The sequence below is a fragment of the Dendrobates tinctorius genome, unplaced genomic scaffold (genome assembly GCF_039654945.1).
Source record: "Dendrobates tinctorius isolate UK_male_01 unplaced genomic scaffold, ASM3965494v1 ptg000224l, whole genome shotgun sequence".
Taxonomy (NCBI): domain Eukaryota; kingdom Metazoa; phylum Chordata; class Amphibia; order Anura; family Dendrobatidae; genus Dendrobates; species Dendrobates tinctorius.
Window position 1 is genome coordinate 9,274,573 of NW_027361891.1, and position 22,384 is coordinate 9,296,956.

General features: G+C 42.0%; 1 protein-coding gene across 4 annotated transcripts in view; it reads right to left on the bottom strand.

The window, feature by feature from the left end:
• Positions 1-1,500: 1,500 nt before the first annotated feature.
• BEST3 (bestrophin 3) overlaps positions 1,501-22,384 on the bottom strand; it is a 95,903-nt gene continuing 75,019 nt past the window's right edge. For 3 of the 4 annotated variants that reach the window (XM_073555511.1, XM_073555514.1, XM_073555513.1), the window contains 7 exons: positions 9,836-10,069; positions 5,752-5,906; positions 5,361-5,438; positions 5,114-5,266; positions 4,887-4,967; positions 4,462-4,613; positions 1,501-2,434 (listed from right to left, as the gene is read on the bottom strand). In XM_073555511.1, coding sequence (XP_073411612.1) covers positions 1,591-2,434; positions 4,462-4,613; positions 4,887-4,967; positions 5,114-5,266; positions 5,361-5,438; positions 5,752-5,906; positions 9,836-10,069 — 1,697 coding nt within the window. In that variant the 3' untranslated portion in view covers positions 1,501-1,590. Of the gene's footprint in view, positions 2,435-4,461; positions 4,614-4,886; positions 4,968-5,113; positions 5,267-5,360; positions 5,439-5,751; positions 5,907-9,835; positions 10,070-22,008; positions 22,137-22,384 lie in introns of those variants that run through there. The other variant, XM_073555512.1, reaches the window with a different exon arrangement.

A 22,384-nucleotide genomic window follows, 5' to 3' on the forward strand; every position in this document is an offset into this window, starting at 1 on the left:
AATGCTAAATGTCTATATATCATATAACATCCATTTAATTATGTTTAGAACAATGGAGCAAAAGTTTACTGTTGAAAGTCCACTTGGAACTATATAAAGTTGTTATGCAGGTAAAATGGGATTTTCTTTAGGTTATGTTAGGTCATGTTTACATGTTTTGTAATCTATCACATATATGTGGATTATGAGCCTAAATTGAGACAGAATTGACAAGCATATTCATTTTTGGCATGAAATCCGCTCTGCTACTATGTGAATTTGCTTAGTAAGAGATAAAGAAGTTAATCCGTACGCCAATCTATGTCAGAAGTCCACAAAATCCTGACTGGGAAAATAATAACTTACAATTACTAATATACCCTTTGCTCTTGTCTGAATACAAAAGAATCCATTCGTCCGCATATTATTATTATGTGTGAAATAGTCTGGAACTATGTTCTGTGTACAGCAGAGTTTCACTACCGTATTTGGGAAATATGGGACCCGAAATCCTCGTGTTCCAAAACGAGGACCAACAGTAAAAAGTTGTGTCATCAGTTTCATGTGGAATGTTTTTCTTCCCAATGGGCTGAACTGAAGATTACATTTTCCATGGCTATGACCAGCAGGATGGTATAATACACACCCATATTCTTGTAGAGCTGGATTATATTCTGTAGTAACCTATTAAAGGCACAGAACAGACTAACAATCCTAGATCTCAAGTCACTAAATCGCAACTGCTGTGGAGCCTCAGTCTGCACAGAGCAAAGAGGAGCAGCACACTGGGTAAAGGGAAAACAGGGTAAGGTGAGTAGTGTTTTTGTGGAGCCATCATACTGTGTGTGGTGGGCTGTAGAAATTATACTGTTGAGGGGCTGTCATGGCAACATCATATAATGTGAGGGGGATGGGGTTGCCATCATACTGTGTGTGGTGGGCTGCTGGAGATGATACTGTTTGGGGGCTGTGGTGGAGACATCATATAATATGGCGGGGCTTTGGGGGCCATCATACTGTGTGGGGGGATCACACTGTGTGGGGATCATTATATTTTGTTGGGGGAGATGGGGAGGATCATATTGTGTTGGGAACTGTGTGGGACATCATACTGTGTGTGGGATAATATAGTGTAAGGATTAAGGGTACTCAGCATACTTTGTTAATCAGCTGTGGGGGATCATACTGCGTTGGAGACTGTGGTGGAGTCATACTGTATGGGGACATAATAGTGTGTGGGAAGGCTGTCCGGAGCAGTTGATCATGGTACCATGGCTGAATGACAGGAGCAGTATGATGTACTGCTTTTTTTTATAATCTTTATAAAAGCAGTAAATTATATGGCTTTGATCTGCTAAATATTAAACAATAAGATTAATACAAAAATAATAACAATATGTTACTATTGATATTGAACAATTTCATCTCAACATATTGGTTCACAACATTCACGGTCTCTGTGGAAAATGATATTGTACTATATGCGTTTACCTATCATTAGACCAAAGAAGAGGAGAAAGATATAAAGAACCAATTTAATATCCATAAAATGTTTGTGCGTTGTAAAACTGACTCCAAATTGTCCAACAAGCACACTATTCTGCACACTTTCTATTCGTCATTAAATTCCACTATATCAGTTTCTTTGGCATTAATATGTTCTAGTAAATGCCTCAGTTCCTCAGTTGGGCCTTGCGGGGTGCTTGTCACAGAGCAGGAACCTTCATTTGCTAAAGTCAAGGGAAAAGGGATGTTTTGCAATGATGTCCTTGGAGGTTGCGCACTTGTTAAAATGTTTTGTGTGGGGAACACTGTTTCACTCCACCTGTAAGGAGATTTTTGCTTTTCTTTAAACATCTTTCCTTCTTTATCTTTTTCTGCATTTACTTGCAACAGTTTTGAGTCTTGTGTCGCATCCTTCACAGCCTTCTGTTCATCTTTTTTCTCTTCATACTGACGGCGCTCGGCAGTTTCCTCTTTATATGTGTTGAGTGGCGCTGACTGCAGCTTGGCGTCACTCTGTACTGCTGCTGTTTCAGTGGCTGTGGTAACCACAACTTCAGGCACTTGTACGGGTGAGGTAGGTGTATGGCTGCTTTCATCGGATGGATGCCTCTCTGATGTATTTGATCTGCTAGATTCCCGAATAACAGATAAATCTACCCTGGGAGTACCCACCTTTGCATTTTTCTCAGCAGATTCACGTCTTTTCACATGTATTAAGTTTGATCTTCGAGGAGGAACATCATGGTAACTGCCAATATAACTTGGCTCAGAAGGGAAAAACATAGTTGATGCATCGCTTCCCTGTCTACTGACTGTAGTTCTGACGGGAGACTCGGGATGTTCATGTACACTTAAAAAACGCTTTACTCTTCTTAAAACAGAATGTTGTCTTCTGTGCTTTTCTTCATCGAGGAACCAGTCTTCACGTAGAAAAACAGAGTCTGGAAGTCTATGCCAAGAAAAAGAGAAATAATTGTAGACATAAATATAATCGCAAATGTTTCTCATTCACTATGGAAACCCTTCTCCTTCTCTGACAATTCCTGAGATTTCACTAGTATTACTTGTGATCAGTGGTGCACCAATTCTAAGCCCTGGATGACCTCTTACATTACCACCAACCTTTTCACTTTGGAGCCATTGCAGCCATAGGTCCAGTTCCTAACCTCCCAGCAAACAGCTGATTATGACCGAACAACCTGCAGCCAGCCAGACCCTTGTAGAAGGTAGTAGAGCATTCAAATGGATTAAATAGACTTGAATCCACAAGCACAAACCCCTGCTTGTTAAAGCCTCTTAGTTCTCGTTTATAGTAATGGGTCCCAAGTGGGAGAGGGAGACATAACCTTTAAAAGGGCATATAGACAGAATTTGTCAAAAAGATAATCTGTCTACAGGTTTTTCCACCTAACCTTAGAGCAGCATGATGTAGGGGCAGAGACCCTAAATTCAGTGATGTATCACTTCATAGGTATAATTTTGATAAAATCAATGTCTTATCAGCAGGAGATTATTACTAGAAGACTAGTAAACCTGTTGCTATCTAGTCCTCCATATTGTTTAGCTATGTATAACCCCAACCCCACCACTGATAGGCAGCTTTCTGCCTATGAACAGTGTACACAGAAAGCTGCCAATCAGTGACTTGGGTGGGGTTTTACAAAGCTCAGCATTCAGAGAACTGCTAGATCTGCAGCAGAGGAAAAAGGATTTTAGCAAAACTGCAGTAAGCAATGAAAAAGCAAGACACATACAAGCGCAAAGGAGCTGAAGAAATAAATAGTGTCCACCAGTCAAGACACTCCACTCATCTATTAGCCAAAGTCAGAGGATGCACATATAGAACTGTATGATAATTAATTTACGCTTTGAGGGAGCTGCAAGGAAAATAAACACTTGTTTCCGCAATAGATTACAGCTATTTATCTGCAAAATGAAAAACAACAACAAATTTAACAACATCCAACCAAAAACATAACTTGAGGTACCAGGACTAGGATGTAAAATATGTGACATACTCTTAGGGTATGTGCACACGTTGCGGATTTGCTGTGGATTCGCCGCAGATCCGTAAGTGTGTGACCAACCAATGTAATTCAATAGGGGAAAAAAAAAATCTGTGCACATGCTGCGGAAAATTCAACACGGAATCTGCAGCGGTTTATTTTCCGCAACATGTCAATTCTTTTTGCGGATCCGCATGCATTCTTACATCCATTCCATTAATGAAATCCACAGGGTTAAAAACACATGCCAGTCCGCAAATGTATTATGTGCCTTTTGTAATACTTGTGTCTTTATATGGGGTAGTGGCAGAGGACACCAAGGCCCGGCTGTGACTGCTACCACTGCCTTATAGCCACACCTTCATCAATAACACAATAGAATATTAGGGGCTCGATGTTTTAATGTCATGTGTCGGGGAGCACACTAATTGGACATATAAGGATATACAGTAGTTTAAGGTACTTAAATAGAGTTTTTATGTTTCTGTAACATGGCACATTAATTTCAGTCAGTAATGGTTTACAACAGAGGTGGACATACCATTGGTGCAACAAGTGCAGCTGCACAGGGCCAAAGGGGTAAGTGTGCCACTTCCACCTCCAAAGTAATTTGAATTGTGCATTTTGAAGAGCTATTGGACTACAGAGGGCCCATTTACTGATCTTTCACAAGGGCCCTCTTCTGACTGTGTCCGCTACTGGTTTATGAGATGGTTCCACTACAAATCAGAAGCTGAGATTTACATACTACCACAGTCAATTGCTCTTATATCATGGGACAAAAATATACTGAAACACATACCCATGGTACATATGTCAAAAATACATTTTTATAGATACTGATAAAAAGAAACATACATTATTAAAATGTGGAAATGGTTGAACATTGGAGAACCTCCTACGTTCATAAACAAGTTGGGACTAATATCATTTTGACAAATATATGACTCATTGAAGACATGATAATTACCCCATATGAACTGTTGATCCCAAAAATGAAGGAATACAGTAGTCAGCAGCTGCAAGTGTGTATGGTGGCCGTACATCAGAGTCATTCCAATAGATATCTCTGTTCAGCTTAGGTAAGTTCATATACATTTCATCTACAGCCATAAGGGAAACCTAGGCACAAGAAATACATACCGGTCTACTTTAGTATTTTTAACTATCAATATAACTCAAACCTATTTGACAAGTACAAGGAAAAGGCAGTACTCAGTCAAATCATGCCAAAATAAAGGGAAAAACCTCACAAATTACTTGAAGACCTTGCTGTGTCACAATTTTACACAGGTCCCCAAAACAGCATTGTATTTTATTATGGACATGACAAAAACTTTGCAGACATTTTTGGTGCTCAAATTTTTACTAAAAATACAATTTGGATCAACTAACCTGTAGATTTCTATCTATGCACCAGTTAGTCTCAAAATCATCATCATCTTCACCAAATGGGTTAATGAGTTGCTCAGCCACCTGTATGGAACAACCAAAATAGACTTGTCTTAGTAAAACTTACATTTCTTACCACAAACACTACAAATTATGAACCTATCGCATGTTTTTCAAAATCGATGCACTATAATTATTTTGGTGGGAACTCCTTATTTAGAAAGTTTTACCTTTAACCAGCCTGCATAGAAAAAGAACTGCAGGAGAGTGAATACAGGAACGTAAAGATCCAGATCATGTCCTGTGTACTTTTGCTTAGGGTCTAAGAACTGACGTCCAATTATGCAAGCAAAAAAGAAAGTATACACAGCCAGTGTTACTACCTGGAAATAAAATATGTAGGTTGTTGGTCAATTTTCACAAATTCGAATATTTGAATTAATGAAAAATATAATTTTATTAAAAGCAAATAAGTACCTGCGTATACACCAGAGGAATACCAACCCAGTCATAACCAAAGAGGAGACCACACCAGGACCTATACCTGTTCATCTCCTAAAATAAATAACATTTATAATCCCAAAGTGATAAGGAACTGTGTTAATAAGCATATATCTATATGACTCTATGTGAAGAATTCAACATGCTGAAGGCTTAAGGCACCTAAACTCATTATACTAATGTCAGCCGGAACAAAATCAAGTCAATGGGAAATTACAATTCTGATTCCATAAACAAAATACTTGATTTTTAACTTAACAAAGTGTGCTAACAGCTGTTTGTCAGCCCACACTTCTATAGAATTTTTTTCCCCAAAAACAGGAATGGATCCCATTATAGCAAAGTGTAAAGAACATTCTGTACTTACATTTAACATTATTTGCAGATCAACGCTATCACGTATCCTTCCTTCAGTCCTGGCCTTTGATGCTAAATTTCCAAACCAAACAACTGGTACCCAATATTTAAGATGAGGAGATTTGAGATTGTCAAATAGTTTTCTTTCATCCGATGTCATAAATCCTGTTCAGAAAGAATCATACAAATCTATGGACATTGACAAGGAATAGGTTATTAGTGCAGATAGTAAGTTACATAAAATCTTATACAATAATAAGTAGTATTACATATGAGTGGGAATCCCGATCGCATCTCTACTGACATTGGCATGGCATCATGGACCCGTTCTGGAGAAAGATGCAAGTCCCAATGGTGGAACCACATCTACAATATCCTGTGAGTATTTCATAAATGTATAAATTAGGAATACCTCATTATATGCATTATTTGAAAAAAAATTATGCTACCCTCATTTCCTAAGCTGTCTATAGACATTAGATGGATGTTGCCCAAACGATTCTTTGAGATATTATTCAGCTAAAAGCCATCTCGACCGTCTCTCCCATAAATTGAACTGCTTGCTCAGCCAAGCATTTATGTGTTCACTGTAAGAAAACCGCCGACAGACATCTCTGCTGGTGCTCATCTCCGGAAGAACAAAGTGATCAGCATTCTGCCACTGCCACCATTTGTTTGAGCTGGGTGTTCGTCCTTGGCACACATCCAACTGAAAGGTATTGTGGAACAGAGAAGCATTGACGCACCCACAAGTGATATGGTGGTGCAGTCGCCAATGGCAATGGACAGATATGGACGTTCTGGCTGCGAATCCGGCGATAAAACGTCTGGATTTATTTTGGGAGCTTGAAAATAAAGACGTTTATGTTGAACTTTCTTGGGTCACTGCCTAATTACTGCAAGGATGAGAAAGCCGCTGTCTTGCAAAAGGCAGAAAAGGTGACTGCCGACTCCTCAAATCTCAAGTCTTGCTCGCTGCACCCTACATCAATGCTGCCTCTCTGAGCATGCCCACTGCACCAATGAAATCGGGCTGCATACATCAGGATTACTGTGCTTTCTGATGGAGGCAGAGATTTTCAAAGAGCCGACGGATGGTGACACCACTTTTGCAAATCATGTTACTGACTGTTATGATTGGGTCAACGAGGAGGAAAGCAAGACCAAGATAAGCCACAGAAAACCAGAGAGGTTGGTAACTAAGGCCTGTTTCACACTTCCGTTTTTGACCATCAGTCAAAATCCGCCGTTTTACAAAAAAAACGGATCTGCCATTTTGTTTTGTGGATCCGTTTTTTCCCCATTGAGTTGCATTACCGGCGGATCTTGACGGATGGCCATCCGTTGGATCCGCTTTTTTGCAGATCCGCCAAATTTTTTGCATCCGCCGACATGCCCGGACCGACCATGCAACCTTTTTTTGCTGCAGGATCCGCATTTTATAGTGCGCATGCCCGGAGGAATGAAGTCAGCCGGAAATTTAACCCTGAAATCATTTCTGGCGGACAGAAAAAATTCTCTCTCATTCTCTCTCTCTCTCTCTCCCCTCACCGGGCTACGTTTCCTTTAAAATTCTTCATTCCTCGGATCCGTTAAAAAAACGGTCCGGTGGCATCCGTTCACATCAGTTTTGCAACGGATCCGCTTTCCGCCATTTTGGCGGATTTTAACTGATACAAAAAACTGAAGTGTGAAACAGGCCTTAGCGGATTGCAGACCCCTGATCCTATGCACACAACTAGCAGTAGCCGTGGAGCGTACCTACGATTATTCTAGACGCCTCGACACAGCCGGAGAACTAAATAAGCCTAAAGCAAGAAAGGGGAAATCTAAACTGCCCCAGAGCAGACCCCATAGGAATAGATAGCCCCCAAACATATATTGTCAGTGAGAAAAGATGAAAACACAAACACAGGTGGGAAAATAGGCTGAGCAAATGATGGGGCCCACACTAAGTAGACAGGACAGGACAGGAAAGGAAAGACACTATCTGCAATCACGCAAAAAACCCTGCAAAAAATGTCCAACACGTCTGATAGAAAAATACTGAAGTCACTCGACTTCACCCACTATATCAGCACTCTGGCATATTCTGAAAGCAGAGCAAAAAGAGGCCAATCTAATAAGGGGCAAAAACAAACTGGCACAAGCAGTAACATAAAAAAGGAAATTCAGCACAGCCCCAGCCGGGGCTGGCTGACCACACAAAACTGAATAGACAAACCCAAATCAAATGTGAACAATTGCAAAAGAACACTTAGCTTGAGCATGCAGGGACTGAGCTGGAAACTAAGACCTCAGGAGGCAGGAAAAAATCACCAGCAAGGATAGAGGGAGTCGGCTGTCTTAAATCCAGTCAAAAACTCCAGATGTCCAATCGTCCTTCTCATTATCAGGTGGCAGGCCTCTGTTAATTAGATCAGCTCCATTGCCTCCTGTAACCACCAGAGGGAGACCAGAAAGAGAACTTGCGACCCCTCTGTCAATACAACCAGTTCCACTACCTTCACTAGTAACCAGAGGTAGGCCAGAAAGTGAATTCACAACAACTGACGCCCACAGGAGCGAGATAACATGATTAGTGGAACGATTAGTCTGGGGAAGAAATGCCTCCTCTAGTAGTCGCCCACTGAATTTCATATCCCTGTCCAAATTAAATAAGTGACTTTATGGAGATTACAGAGAAAACAAAAGAAACCGGTTTGTTGGAAGCAGTAGAAGAAATGGGATAAAGACTTAGGGCTGGTTTACGTGACATGGGGAACTTATTAGGTTAGCTATTTGGAAGTTTAATCCCTTATTGTACAGTGACATATTTTTACACAGTGGCAGAGGTGCACTTAAAGGGCTTCTCCAGTGAAAAAATGTTAGAATTGAGCATTATGTTCAACCATTGCTCTATTCATTCCCTTTATGGCTGCCAAGCACTGTACTTGGCTTTTTCTGACAGCCCCATAGAGGATGAATAGAGAAGATGCACACCGATAACAGTGTATATACGAGCTTGTTTTCACTAAACACTTTAATGCAAACTACAGTAAGTATACATCACACAATTATGGTGTGAGCACAGTAGATGTGCAGGAGCCTCCTGTATTTTACAGCCCACACTCTTAACGGGATAATGCCTAATGTTATTTGTATTTAGATGTAGTGTGGGCCCAGAGGCTGGAGTCACACTAACCTGCGCAAAATACTGTCAGTATTTTACATGCGTAATACGGATGACAGACCTCTAAATAGTGATCCGTATGTCATCCGTAATCAAGGTGTGGTCGCGTATTTTGCGCATGTCAGCATCCGTATGCAATCCGTATGGCATCCGTATGGCGAGATTTTCTCGCAGGCTTGCAAAATGGACATATAATGGAGCCCTATGACAGTTTTAATAAAGAAATGAAAGAATAGATATAGACACATAGAATATATATATATATATGCATTCTATGTGTCTATATCTATTCTTTCATTTCTTTATTAAACCTGTCAGTGTGAGTTTACTGTATAGCGCACTGAATTGCCGGCTTTGCTAAAAGACACCTGGTGCGTATTTCTCGCAAGTCACATGTGTGGTCCGTGTGTAATGCGTATTTTTTGCGCACCCATAGACTTGCATTGGCGTATTACGGGCGTAGTACGCTGACAATCGCAGCATGCTGTGAGTGGCACGGGGGCGTAGGATACGGAGGAGAATTATACGGCTGGTGCGAGTGACCCCATAGAGAATCATTTGTCCGTGTCTAATGCGTGCTTTTAGCGCCTCTCACTCTCCCGTATTCCTCGCCAGTGTGACTCCGGCCTTAGAGTCAATTCTGCTTGTGGGTGGTAGGCAATCCAGTCCAATATTGCCCCCAACTAGCAGTTGGCTGATGCCACCATACACATTAGAGTGTTGGCTGACCCTGTCAATATCAGCGGGCTTGGACGGCATTAGTCTAATGTGTATCAGGGGCTTTACTCCCTTTATATGACCTAGTATGTGTCATAATTTTTTTTAAATAATCTTTTATAACCACATTATGAAATAAATTAGATTTCAATAGGTCCATTTGACGTTACTTTGGAAGATTCATGGGCTTTGGATATTTTTATACCTGCTTCCACAACATGGTCCATGGTCGGGAACCTTTTGTAAACTGCAGTGCTAACAGAGCGGAAAATAAGCAACGATGTAAGATTCACATATCGCATAAGTGTCCTGCGAAGTAACCGTCCATATTCATCTCTTCCATGCACATTGCTGGAGATGAGTAACATTAGTCGGTCAGGCCAAGGAAGGTTTACAAACTGATTCCACCATCGATTCACTACAAGAGTGACATAAAAACCTGTAGAGAGAAAAATATCATTTTAAACTTCTACTATTGGTTTAGGCAGGCTATTGCCATAATCAGTATAATGCAGGGGAAGATGGACATCTGCAATACAGGTCACAATAATATTAGTGTTAATGGCCCTATATTATATGTGTTTCTATAAGAAATCAGGATCACCAATCACACTACCTATGGTGGAAGCCATCTATCTCGGTTTGGCAAATGATTTACAGGTTACATTTGATTAAATTTTAGCCATCAAAAATAGAAAAATGTAATTTTTCACTAATGAGCCCATATTGGACAGATATGTTTGTACGGTTTTCATGTTAGCAGTTATGTTAAATGTTACCTACTTATCTGATACTTTGCAAGCTGCTGTGCATTCCTTTCATCCTACATTTCAAAGCAAAATCCACCATGGTAGAGTCAAAAATGGTCAAAATGCTGAACCACTCAGGCATTGTGTCATCGGTCATACTCAATAGCTCCGCCAAGTAAACTGGTGACTTCCACCAATTGGTATAATGAAGCGGCACTGGCGCTAGAGAAAGTAATCTGTTCTACATCAATGATTGGAATCAAAGAAGTAGAATGACATCCGAAGAGCAGAGCTTACAGTGAACTGGCGACTGATTTTCTGCTCCTTCATAGACGTCAGCCATTTACTTTGCTTTTGGACATGTGAAGTACGCCTCTGAAGAAGAGAAGGCACAATAGCGTGTAGAAAAGAAAGTCGCGCACATACGCGCAATGCCTGCTCCTGCAAATCATGTTATCACGCCCACAGGGGTATTATAACATGCTGAGTGGGATGACTAGTCTGGGGAAACTTAATGCCCCATCAACTAGTCAAAAGATTAGTTTTGTATTAAAAATACTTTTTTTTTAAAAAACATCTGGTAATGTGTTTCCAGGACAAACGCCTTGTTAGGCAGGGAATTTATAAAGGAATATACAAATGTTGGAGGGCATGGGGGACCTGCCAGGGTCCCTTTAAGGCTGGGATCACACACAGCGAGATACGGCCGAGTCTCACAGGTTAAAACCAAGCTTTGGCGCCGGCACTCCGGAGCGGAGCGTGCAGCCGCACAGCAATACATGGAGCTGCACGCTCCGCTCCGGAGTGCCGGTGCCAGAGCTTGGTTTTAACCTGCGAGACTCGGCCGTATCTCGCTGCAGTGTGACTCTGGCCTAAAGAATAAACTGAATACACAAAAATGATGCACCTCTCAGGCTATGCGCCCACAATGAGTTTTTGGTGAATCTTCTCCATTGCGTACTTTCGCTGCATCAAGACGCAGCATCTTACAGTTCCAGCAGAGTGAATTGGATTTATTATAATCTCATGGCCCACTGAGCTTTTTTTTTTTTTCACTAAGCGTAAACTGACCTGCGGTACGCGTTTCAAATCCATAACGTGAATTTCTTTTGAGTGTTACGCTGTTAGTTACGTGAAGATTTTTCCTATAGACTTGCATTAAATGTTGAAAAACCACAGGTAAAATACGCATATGTGTTTTTTGTGCGTTTCCATGGCAGAAACGTATCAAAAACACAAGTAATCAGGATATAACTATATCAATAAAGTTTTGCAAAGCCAAATACCAGAAAATATCAAAAACAAAGCAGCTTTATTTAAAACATGACACATCAAAAAGAGACAAAAAGAATGCAGAGTCAAAAACACGCTAAAAACGCAGTCAAAACTGCAATGAAAAAAACGTAAAAAAAGTAACCCAGTTTACCTATTAGGAGCAGAAATAGTGCAGAAATTCTGCAGCATAAAAACTCAAAAAATGCTCATCGTGGGGACATTGCTCATCTAAGGCTAGTTTCACACTTGCTTTTTTTTGCAGCGCGTTTTTCCCGCAAAAAAACGCATTGAAAAAACGCATACAAAAGCATACAACTGCTGCGTTTTTTTCAAGCATTTTTATGAGCATGCATGAAAAAAACGCAGCGTTTTTAAGCGTTTGTATGCGTTTTTACCGCGTTTGCGTTTTTTTCCAACATTAGGTGGCCCCTCACACTAACCCAAACCATGACTTTACTAACCCTAACCCTGACCCTAACCCTTAACCCTAACCCTGACCCTAACCCTTAACCAAACCATACTTAACCCTAACCCAAACCCTAAACCCTAACTAACCCTAACCCTGACCCTAACCCTTAATCAAACCATACTTAACCCTAACCCAAACCCTAACTAACCCTAACCCTAACCCTGACCCTAACCCTTAACCAAACCATACTTAACCCTAACCCTGACCCTAACCCTTAACCAAACCATACTTAACCCTAACCCTGACCCTAACCCTAACCCTAACCCTAACCCTAACCCTAACCCTAACCCTAACCCTAACCCTAACCCTAACCCTAACCCTAAAAAACATCTGGTAATGTGTTTCCAGGACAAACGCCTTGTTAGGCAGGGAATTTATAAAGGAATATACAAATGTTGGAGGGCATGGGGGACCTGCCAGGGTCCCTTTAAGGCTGGGATCACACACAGCGAGATACGGCCGAGTCTCACAGGTTAAAACCAAGCTTTGGCGCCGGCACTCCGGAGCGGAGCGTGCAGCCGCACAGCAATACATGGAGCTGCACGCTCCGCTCCGGAGTGCCGGTGCCAGAGCTTGGTTTTAACCTGCAAGACTCGGCCGTATCTCGCTGCAGTGTGACTCTGGCCTAAAGAATAAACTGAATACACAAAAATGATGCACCTCTCAGGCTATGCGCCCACAATGAGTTTTTGGTGAATCTTCTCCATTGCGTACTTTCGCTGCATCAAGACGCAGCATCTTACAGTTCCAGCAGAGTGAATTGGATTTATTATAATCTCATGGCCCACTGAGCTTTTTTTTTTTTTCACTAAGCGTAAACTGACCTGCGGTACGCGTTTCAAATCCATAACGTGAATTTCTTTTGAGTGTTACGCTGTTAGTTACGTGAAGATTTTTCCTATAGACTTGCATTAAATGTTGAAAAACCACAGGTAAAATACGCATATGTGTTTTTTGTGCGTTTCCATGGCAGAAACGTATCAAAAACACAAGTAATCAGGATATAACTATATCAATAAAGTTTTGCAAAGCCAAATACCAGAAAATATCAAAAACAAAGCAGCTTTATTTAAAACATGACACATCAAAAAGAGACAAAAAGAATGCAGAGTCAAAAACACGCTAAAAACGCAGTCAAAACTGCAATGAAAAAAACGTAAAAAAAGTAACCCAGTTTACCTATTAGGAGCAGAAATAGTGCAGAAATTCTGCAGCATAAAAACTCAAAAAATGCTCATCGTGGGGACATTGCTCATCTAAGGCTAGTTTCACACTTGCTTTTTTTTGCAGCGCGTTTTTCCCGCAAAAAAACGCATTGAAAAAACGCATACAAAAGCATACAACTGCTGCGTTTTTTTCAAGCATTTTTATGAGCATGCATGAAAAAAACGCAGCGTTTTTAAGCGTTTGTATGCGTTTTTACCGCGTTTGCGTTTTTTTCCAACATTAGGTGGCCCCTCACACTAACCCAAACCATGACTTTACTAACCCTAACCCTGACCCTAACCCTTAACCCTAACCCTGACCCTAACCCTTAACCAAACCATACTTAACCCTAACCCAAACCCTAAACCCTAACTAACCCTAACCCTGACCCTAACCCTTAATCAAACCATACTTAACCCTAACCCAAACCCTAACTAACCCTAACCCTAACCCTGACCCTAACCCTTAACCAAACCATACTTAACCCTAACCCTGACCCTAACCCTTAACCAAACCATACTTAACCCTAACCCTGACCCTAACCCTTAACCAAACCATACTTAACCCTAACCCTAACCCTTAACCAAACCATACTTAACCCTAACCCTGACCCTAACCCTGACCCTAACCCTAACCCAAACCATACTTAACCCTAACCCTGACCCTAACCCTTAATCAAACCATACTTAACCCTAACCCTAACCCTTAATCAAACCATACTTAACCCTAACCCAAACCCTAACTAACCCTAACCCTAACCCTTAACCAAACCATACTTAACCCTAACCCTGACCCTAACCCTAACCCTTAACCAAACCATACTTAACCCTAACCCTGACCCTAACCCTTAACCAAACCATACTTAACCCTAACCCTGACCCTAACCCTTAACCAAACCATACTTAACCCTAACCCTGACCCTAACCCTAACCCTAACCCTTAACCAAACCATACTTAACCCTAACCCTGACCCTAACCCTGACCCTAACCCTTAACCAAACCATACTTAACCCTTAACGATCACTGGGTTTTGGCCGTTGCAGCTGAAAAGAGGAAATCGGAAAACCAGGGGAAGAGTCTTGAGGAGATCATTTGCATATTCCCAGTGCCTTCTGGGATAAGTGAAGAGTCTCCGCAAGCTCAACGATCACTGGGTTTTGGCCGTTGCAGCTGAAAAGAGGAAATCGGAAAACCAGGGGAAGAGTCTTGAGGAGATCATTTGCATATTCCCAGTGCCTTCTGGGATAAGTGAAGAGTCTCCGCGAGCTCAACGATCACTGGGTTTTGGCCGTTGCAGCTGAAAAGAGGAAATCGGAAAACCAGGGGAAGAGTCTTGAGGAGATCATTTGCATATTCCCAGTGCCTTCTGACCACTAACCACTAACCCTAACCCTGACCCTAACCCTAACCCAAACCATACTTAACCCTAACCCTGACCCTAACCCTGACCCTAACCCTTAACCAAACCATACTTAACCCTAACCCTGACCCTAACCCTGACCCTAACCCTGACCCTAACCCTTAACCAAACCATACTTAACCCTAACCCTGACCCTAACCCTGACCCTAACCCTTAACCAAACCATACTTAACCCTAACCCTGACCCTAACCCTGACCCTAACCCTTAACCAAACCATACTTAACCCTAACCCTGACCCTAACCCTGACCCTAACCCTTAACCAAACCATACTTAACCCTAACCCTGACCCTAACCCTAACCCTGACCCTAACCCTTAACCAAACCATACTTAACCCTAACCCTGACCCTAACCCTGACCCTAACCCTTAACCAAACCATACTTAACCCTAACCCTGACCCTAACCCTGACCCTAACCCTGACCCTAACCCTGACCCTAACCCTTAACCAAACCATACTTAACCCTAACCCTGACCCTAACCCTGACCCTAACCCTTAACCAAACCATACTTAACCCTAACCCTGACCCTAACCCTGACCCTAACCCTTAACCAAACCATACTTAACCCTAACCCTGACCCTAACCCTGACCCTAACCCTTAACCAAACCATACTTAACCCTAACCCTGACCCTACTTAACCCTAACCCTGACCCTAACCCTGACCCTTAACCAAACCATACTTAACCCTAACCCTGACCCTAACCCTGACCCTGACCCTAACCCTTAACCAAACCATACTTAACCCTAACCCTGACCCTAACCCTTAACCAAACCATACTTAACCCTAACCCTGACCCTAACCCTGACCCTAACCCTAAACCCCCTTAACTAACCCTAACTTTACCCAAACCCCTAAATTCCATTGTCTAAACTAATGGTAAAAAAAAAAACGCATGTGCAAAAAAACGCATACATGAGCATGCCAGTGCGCACATATGCGCATCCATAGGCTATAATGGCCAATTTTAGCGCAAAACGTGCGCATACGCTTTTTTGCAGGGCCAAAAAATGCAACATGCTGCGTCTGGAAAATACAAACGCACACCCCAAAAAAACGCAGCGCATGAAAATCGCATACGTGCGCTTACCAGCGCGCAGGTATGCGCACCCATGTTAAATATAGGGGAAAAAACGCATGCGCAGGTATGCGTTTTTTTCCAGCGCTAAAAAACGCAAATGTGAAACCAGCCTAAGGCCATCTCCATGCAGTGAAATTGCTGTTTTTTCTGCTAACTCCGGAATAGCACTCTCCTCTGGTTGCTGTGTTTTCTCCCTTATGTGATGCATTTTTTGCTGCAGATTAAAAGCAGTGTTTTTAATACTTTTTTTTTTAATAGTATAGAAAAGTTCTGATATTGTAGTGAAAAATTCAACGGCACTTTTTTATATGTGTCTTTTCAGGCGCCCCATAGAAACCTATAGAAAAAAAAACACTATAAAAAGTATAGTTCAACAGCATGTTTAGATGCACAAACTGCAGATTTCATGATATCACATTTGTCTGAACAATTGCGGTAAATGCAGCAGATTTTCTGCACAAAAAAAATATAGCAGAAAAGATGCAGAAATTACACCATGTGTGAACATGGCCTAAAAGTGTTTTTTTTTTTCCCCCCAAATATGTTGAGACTTTATGTGATATATGGTATGGTGCAATGCATGACCAGCATGTGAACTGTGTTGCCCTCTAGAGGGATGATGTAGGTGCTGCAATTCAGGAGAAATACAATGAAGATTATCGTGGAATTTTTATAATGTTGTATGTGAGTGTAATGTTATTTCTTTGCTTTTTTTAATTGATGATAAATGTTGTTGGAAGGAAGTGTTCTTGGTTTATATTAATTAAAAATGAATTGAAATATTCTGGAACATTCATGTATCTATTCATTTCTAATGCAAAATACTTCTAGATAAATCAGGTAATAAGTAACATGATCGGCTTGTGCATAATTCATGTTATCCAAAAAAGAAATAAAAACAAAAAAAAAATATGCTAAACATCACGTGGTGTATAGGCACGGCAAATACACTGGGGAAATATCATATATAGCATGTGAGGGAATTTATGGAATACAGTTGCATAAATCTGCTCTTGACTGCAATAATTAATTTATTTTAAATCTTGCAGGCAATGTTTTTTGAAGCACTCACATGAGAGCATAGTGGACAGTCAGATTAAAGGTATGCTGATACATACTGGTTAAAGGGGTTGACCAGGAAACAAAAAGTCTGCAGTCATTCGATCTACTGTGTAGACTGCAAGTCGTGACAGTGAGCTATTGATATTCGTACAATGTCATGATTCCCCGGTATTTGCCGTGCAGATGGGACATATGTATGTGATTTAGACACTTGCAGGCACGTGCCGCCTAGACTCCTTTGGCGTCTTACAATAGAAGTGAAATTAGAGAAACCAGAAGGGCTCATACTCACTTGCGAGAGACTCGCACGATTCTCATGTGAGTCTCTCGCATGAGAACCTGGCACTTCCGCCGGCACTGGGACTGGAGCGTGCCGCTGCATAGAGATACACGTAGCCGCACGCTCCGGTCCCAGTGCTGGCGGCAGCGCCAGGTTAACATGCGAGAGACTCACATGAGAATCGTGCGAGTCCCTCGCAAGTGAGTATGAGCCCGAAGACTGAGGTCAGCATGTAAATCCCACTGTGCAAATCGCATACATGCAATCAAGTGCCCGCAGAGCTGCATGGGGAATCGTGGCAGTGTGTGCATTGCACACTGTCATGATATGGCACATAGCGTGATTGCAGACTTTTCACTTCAGCCTGGAAACCACCATTAAAGGACATATTTGGCATTCAATTTAATTCACTATAGGCTGTGGATGCATTTCCTGTGCACCCCTGTATACTTTCCCAATATATACATTATATGCATATACATAGTTTATATACATAAACACTGACATATGGGACTTCAGGACTTGCCTTTGAGTTGTGGGTGTTGCTCATTAATAGTGCAACAGAATATAGGAAACATTGGGATTGATCTTATTGGAAAAAAGCCTCTTTTTGCAGTTAAGAACTGCTTCAACATTCCCTCTCCCAGTCCCAGTAAAATTTGCCACAAAAGAGATGAAAGAATTGATCTGCTGCAACTTTAAATCTGAAAGTAAAAAAACAAGCATGGTGTGCAGGAGACTTCAAGCATTTCATTTACTTTGCTGGTACTAGGAAATCCATCAGGTTTTGTGACAAAACTGCACAGCAAAAAACTGCAGAAAAAATGTGACAAAAACGCAACATGTGCATAGACCCTGAATTTTCTATCAAGAGAAATATATAAAGGAGAGGCAGGGTTGCCAACCGTACAGAAGCTTCTGAACAGTCCAAAAAGATAGGGGACGCCTTCCCTTGTCTATTGCCTTTTGTATATCTGGAGCCACAAATGGCAGAGGGGAGTTGACAGCAACGACTACCCCAACTTGTAAGTCTCCAACTCTAGTAACCCTGTCACAGAGTCCTGCCATTTTAGTTTACTGTGGGGTAGATGCAGAGTTGGCTCATAGACCCATATGTTATGAACTACTGTGGCAGCAGTGACCTATCCATGAGGAAAGAAGGAGAGAATATTCTAAGGCAAGAGCCAGGGGGAGGCCCAGTGGATGAACAAGATGAAGACTAAAGGACTCATGAACCACCTCAGTAGACTAGAAGAATGAGGATAAAATACTCAAGCTTTGCTGCTGCACCCAAGTTGGAGGAGTGTTTCGGGCTCCTCAACGAGGCAGAAGTCTTTTGGGCCAGTCGGATCCAGGCTCCTGATTCAAAAAAAGATTAACTACTCCTGTTCGGCCAAATAAGTCATATTGTTGAAAAATATACAAAGACTGTTAAACCTCAGTGGCTGAAGACAGGCCTAATATAATTGCTGCATAAGCTGAACTTTTATTGTTGCTTTTTGTATTTTTGTTGTTGTGCCTGTTATGCCCTTTCCTGCTGGATTAATGGTGTTTATGCAGCTGGAGGGTCCTGCACCCTCAGCTATGGAATGAGAAGTATCCAAAACCTATTCCACTTTATGGACTTTTCCATTATCCTTACCAAGATGGACAGGATCCTTACCTTACCAAGGACTATTACACCTTGAAACAGAAGAGGATGTTCCAGATTGTCTCTGTTTAAAGAATGCATTGTATTACTGGTTTCATGTCTTGCAGGTCCTTGATTGCTGAGGATGGCAATCATTAACCCCTTCCCAACATGTGCCGTATATGCATGGTTCCACAGAGGCTGCGTTCCCACAAACTGCCGTATAGATATGGCGCTGGGATCGAGCAGGCTCATGCTGAGCGCAGCCATGATAGAGTGCGGGTGTCAGCTCTATGTGAGAGCTGATACCCTGCAATGACGCCCACGGTCATTGCTACCACCGATCAAAGGTGTTTAGCCCCTCTGATGCTGCTGTCAATAGTGACAGTGATATCGCTTCGCAGAGCTCCCTCTGTGCTTCCATCGGCACAATACAATGTGATCGTGTTGTGTCAATGGTCTCCATGGTGACCCCGGGCCCAAAGATGGCAGCGGTGTCACTCAGGGGAGTTGGTTTGTCAGCTCATGCTGAGAGCACAAGGTCACACACCTCCTCCCTGCATGTCAGAAGCATTGCAGAGCATTAGATTAGTGATCTGCCACAGTTGATGTCACATCTAGGTACAATTTAAAAAAGTAGAAAAGAGATAATAAAAATTGTAAAAATTTCCAAATTTCTGTTTTTTTTGTTTTTTTTTTACAAAGAAACGCAAGTCATATCGAAGAAATTTTACCACTATTATGAACTACAATATGTCACAAAAAATCATTCTCAGAATCAGTGGGATCCGTTGAAGCGTTCCAGAGTTATAACCTCATAAAGGGACAGTGGTCAGAATTGTAAAATTTGGCTTGGTCATTAAGGTCAAAATTGGCTTGGTCATCAAAAGGTTAAATAAAATGTTCCTGTCCTGAGATAATCTTATAAATACACCCCTGCTATGTGCTGTGTACTGGCTGTGTTTGACCATGCAGGAACATGGTCTGATCATACCACAGCTCCAGACCAGGGGAGGACACAAAAGTGTATACCAATCAGACAGCAGGGGATCGCAGTTGATTCTTTTTGTGAGGTAAAACATTTCCCCTGCCTGTTTGTAAACAATGTTTTATTTCAAAGAAAGAATAATTTGCGATCCAATTCTGTAATGTCTGCATCCTCTCTTTTGCTCCCCCCGCTGCCCAGGAGCTGAGGTATGGCCAGACCATATTCCTGCACGGTCAGTACACAGCCAGTACACAGTACATAGCAGGGGCACATGTGTAAGGTTATCTCAGCACAGGAACATTTTATTTTATTTAATTTGTATTGTGAAAATTATTATTATTCCAAGGTGTATAAAGTAGATGGGGGCTGGAGCAGGCAGGGCACAGCCTGAGAGGAAGCCCCCCATGACTGCAATGGGCGGGAAAGTATTCAAAAATGTTTTGGTCTTGGTGACCTGGTTGGCTGGACGGGGTATGGGAGGAGTTAGAATAGGGGCGGCCTGGGGTAGTGGGGAAAAAGTGTGGGAAAAACTGCATTCTGGATCAAGGAGCAGGAAGCAGAAGTCCCACCCACCCTCCCATTTGTTTTTATACGGTAATACGAGGCAGGCGGGGGTAGTGTGTTAAAAAAAAAAATAAAAAAAAAAAAAAGTGGGGAAACCAATTGGGGTGGTAGGGATTTTGTATGTATGGTTGGTATTCTGTCGTCACAGTGACAAGGTTGGCAGGGGGTGGGGTTCTTGGAGTTGACGAGGATTGGTCGGGGAAGGATTTGGAAGTAAAATTCCCGGCAGTGTTTAAATGGTATGGGGGATCTGGCTTTTGGTTATGGCCTCTGGACAGGGTTTTTACCTCGGAAGCTCTGGTGGTTGGTCTCCCGGAACGGGAGTTACAGTGCCCTCGAGCTGGGGATGGACGGCTGAGGGTAACATGGTGGTCGAGTTTTTCCCATTGGGGTTTTGGCCAAAAAGGTTTTTAGCCAGATCTTTTAGCGCCAAGAACCCTCCCCTCATGTTTTGCATTATGATGATTGCTTATTATTAAATATTATGGTATGTTAATAAACTTGGCCGCTGTAGCCAAAAATTATCCAAAGAACAAGTTGTAGTGTGTTTTATTCTAATAGCGGAAATATCGGTGGGAGGGGGTTAGGATTGAGAGGTATGTCTAAAGAGAAGGCTGAACTCGCCATATGCGGTCATGATTAAAATGAGCTTTTGTTCATGGGAAATCCCCTTTAAGGCAGGCTTTATACATGAGAAAACATTCACGCTCTTTTTAGCTACATGATCTTAGCTTGGATGCAAAAGGTAAACTATGTAACTTGTTAGAATTTGGGCAGCGCATCAACAAGATGACATTTGATAATATCAGTAACCTTAGACTGGCGTTTCCAGCATTAACAACATTTTAGAGATTCTTCCATAGAAGTTTCTGTATATCTGCAATGTATGGTCATGTGCAGTGGTGTAACTAGAGTCCGATTGGCCCTGTTGCAAAATTTGGACCTGACCACAACCCCCCCCCCCACACACACACATCCTGGGCTCCTTCTTGGTATATATGTCCCCAATACTTGACCCATCCTAGTATATACTGTATGTCCTCCATTCTGGGAATATCCTAGTATATCTGTCCATTATCCTGGGCCCCATCCTGGTATATACATCCCCTATCCTAGTATATATGTCACTTACCCTGGACGGACCTCATCCTAGTTCTCTATGTCCCTTATCTTGAGCCCCATCCTGGTATATATGTCCCTTATCCTGGGCCCATTCCTGATATATATATCCCCCATCCTGGTATATGTCCCACATTCTGCCGGTGTTCTTTAATGCATAGGATGAAAAAATGATTCTACTCATAACTGCTTTTCCAGATTTAGTCAGTCTGGAGAGCAGATAACTCTTTGCAATGGAAAGCTTTGTAAAGAGCTCATAGCAGTAAGTCATACTGAACACATACAGTATGCAATAAAAAAAGAGAAGAGCCAGCACTGCCAGTGGTCAGAACGCATAACATGAGGTGCATATGCACATATCTTACTGCATTCAAAATGAGACATTTAGCAAAATATTGATCAATATATTGAGCCACCCCGCCACGCCAAGGCAATCTCATATGGGGGATCCTACTCTACATTTTTATTTATTCAATGTGCCATTGCGGCCTCCTGAATGTTTTAAAAGCAAGACCATATCAAATGCAATCCATACCTGAAGCATATCTGCATCACTCCCGTGCAGCCAGATGGAGCAGGTGTAGATAAAGGCCAACCAGGTCTGAACACAGACATCTCAGGTTTGACCTCCACACACTGTCTGACTAGCAAACACAGATGAAGGGCAATGCAGGCTCAGACATGGATGCAAAAATAAATAAAGCCTGGGGCAGGGCGGGGCTGCCGTGAGTGTGCACAGCAGCCTAGATCAATCACAATAAACACAGAAAAGATGGCGAACATGACCCAGCGTGCACGGCAACAGTGGTAGTCAGCCACAAAACCAATTTGCAATAAAAAAAGAGAAGAGCCAGCACTGCCAGTGGTCAGAACGCATAACATGAGGTGCATATGCACATATCTTACTGCAT